Here is an 833-nt window from a genome sequence, read left to right as displayed (position 1 = left end):
TTAGCTCCATTGGGGAAATTTGCCCCAAAGGTATCAGAGGTTTCTCTAGTTAATCTCCAGCTACCTGAAAACATTTCTCTAGTTAATCTCTAGCTACCTGAAAACATTTCTAGGGTCTTTTAAAAGCTTGCTTAAAAACAAACAAACTACAAATCCCATGAGTCAAAGATGGATTAGAAACGGACACCTCCCCTCCAAACCCTTCCCGGTTCCCTAGAATGTAGTCTGCTAAAACTCAGGTTGAGGCATCCTGAAATATGCCTGAAAGAAACGCCTGCTGTTTCATCCCGGTTTTTAATCTGTGCTCTAGCTTGGCTCCTTTAAATCGGTGCTGAGAATGAGGAAGGAGAAGGAGCTACGCAGAGCGGGATGGGCGCGGGTGTGAGCATCACCTGTTCTGAAAGGGGCATGCGCACTGTGAGGGCGCGGACGAGGAGGCGGGGCGCGGTGGGAGGGGCCGACGGCGCCTAGCTGGCACCACTCAGATCTGCTTCTGCCCGGCTTGGGGCGCTGAGGCGGCGTCGGGAGTTGCCTTCTGCAAAGGTTGCCTGGCGTTGTCCAACATGGAGGAGGCACTGGCCTCGGGCATCACCTGCAAGAGGGACTAATCTCCGCCTGGCGTTCAGGGCAGCGGTGCCGGAGTTCCCGAGCCCAGGGACTCCGCCTGCACGCCCTGAGCCAGACCCCTGCTCTGGTTGCTCCTCCGGCGGCGGGTTTCCCGGCGGGGACGCAGCGCAAGGAGGGAGCGCGGCGGCTCCGGGTTTCCTTAAGCCATGGGCAACGAGGCGAGCTTGGAAGGGGAAGGGCTCCCCGAAGGACTGGCGGCGGCGGCA

The 833-nt window shown here is 57.9% G+C and overlaps 1 protein-coding gene across 1 annotated transcript in view; it reads left to right on the top strand.

The window, feature by feature from the left end:
- The first annotated feature begins 677 nt into the window (after positions 1-677).
- PCLO (piccolo presynaptic cytomatrix protein) overlaps positions 678-833 on the top strand; it is a 379,448-nt gene continuing 379,292 nt past the window's right edge. The window contains exon 1 of the mRNA XM_010848195.1: positions 678-828. Coding sequence (XP_010846497.1) covers positions 774-828 — 55 coding nt within the window. The 5' untranslated portion in view covers positions 678-773. The remainder of the gene's footprint in view (positions 829-833) is intronic.

The sequence above is a fragment of the Bison bison genome, unplaced genomic scaffold (assembly GCF_000754665.1).
Source record: "Bison bison bison isolate TAMUID 2011002044 unplaced genomic scaffold, Bison_UMD1.0 scf7180017864260, whole genome shotgun sequence".
NCBI classification, from domain to species: Eukaryota; Metazoa; Chordata; class Mammalia; order Artiodactyla; family Bovidae; genus Bison; species Bison bison.
This window is presented reverse-complemented; position numbering and strand designations above follow the sequence as displayed.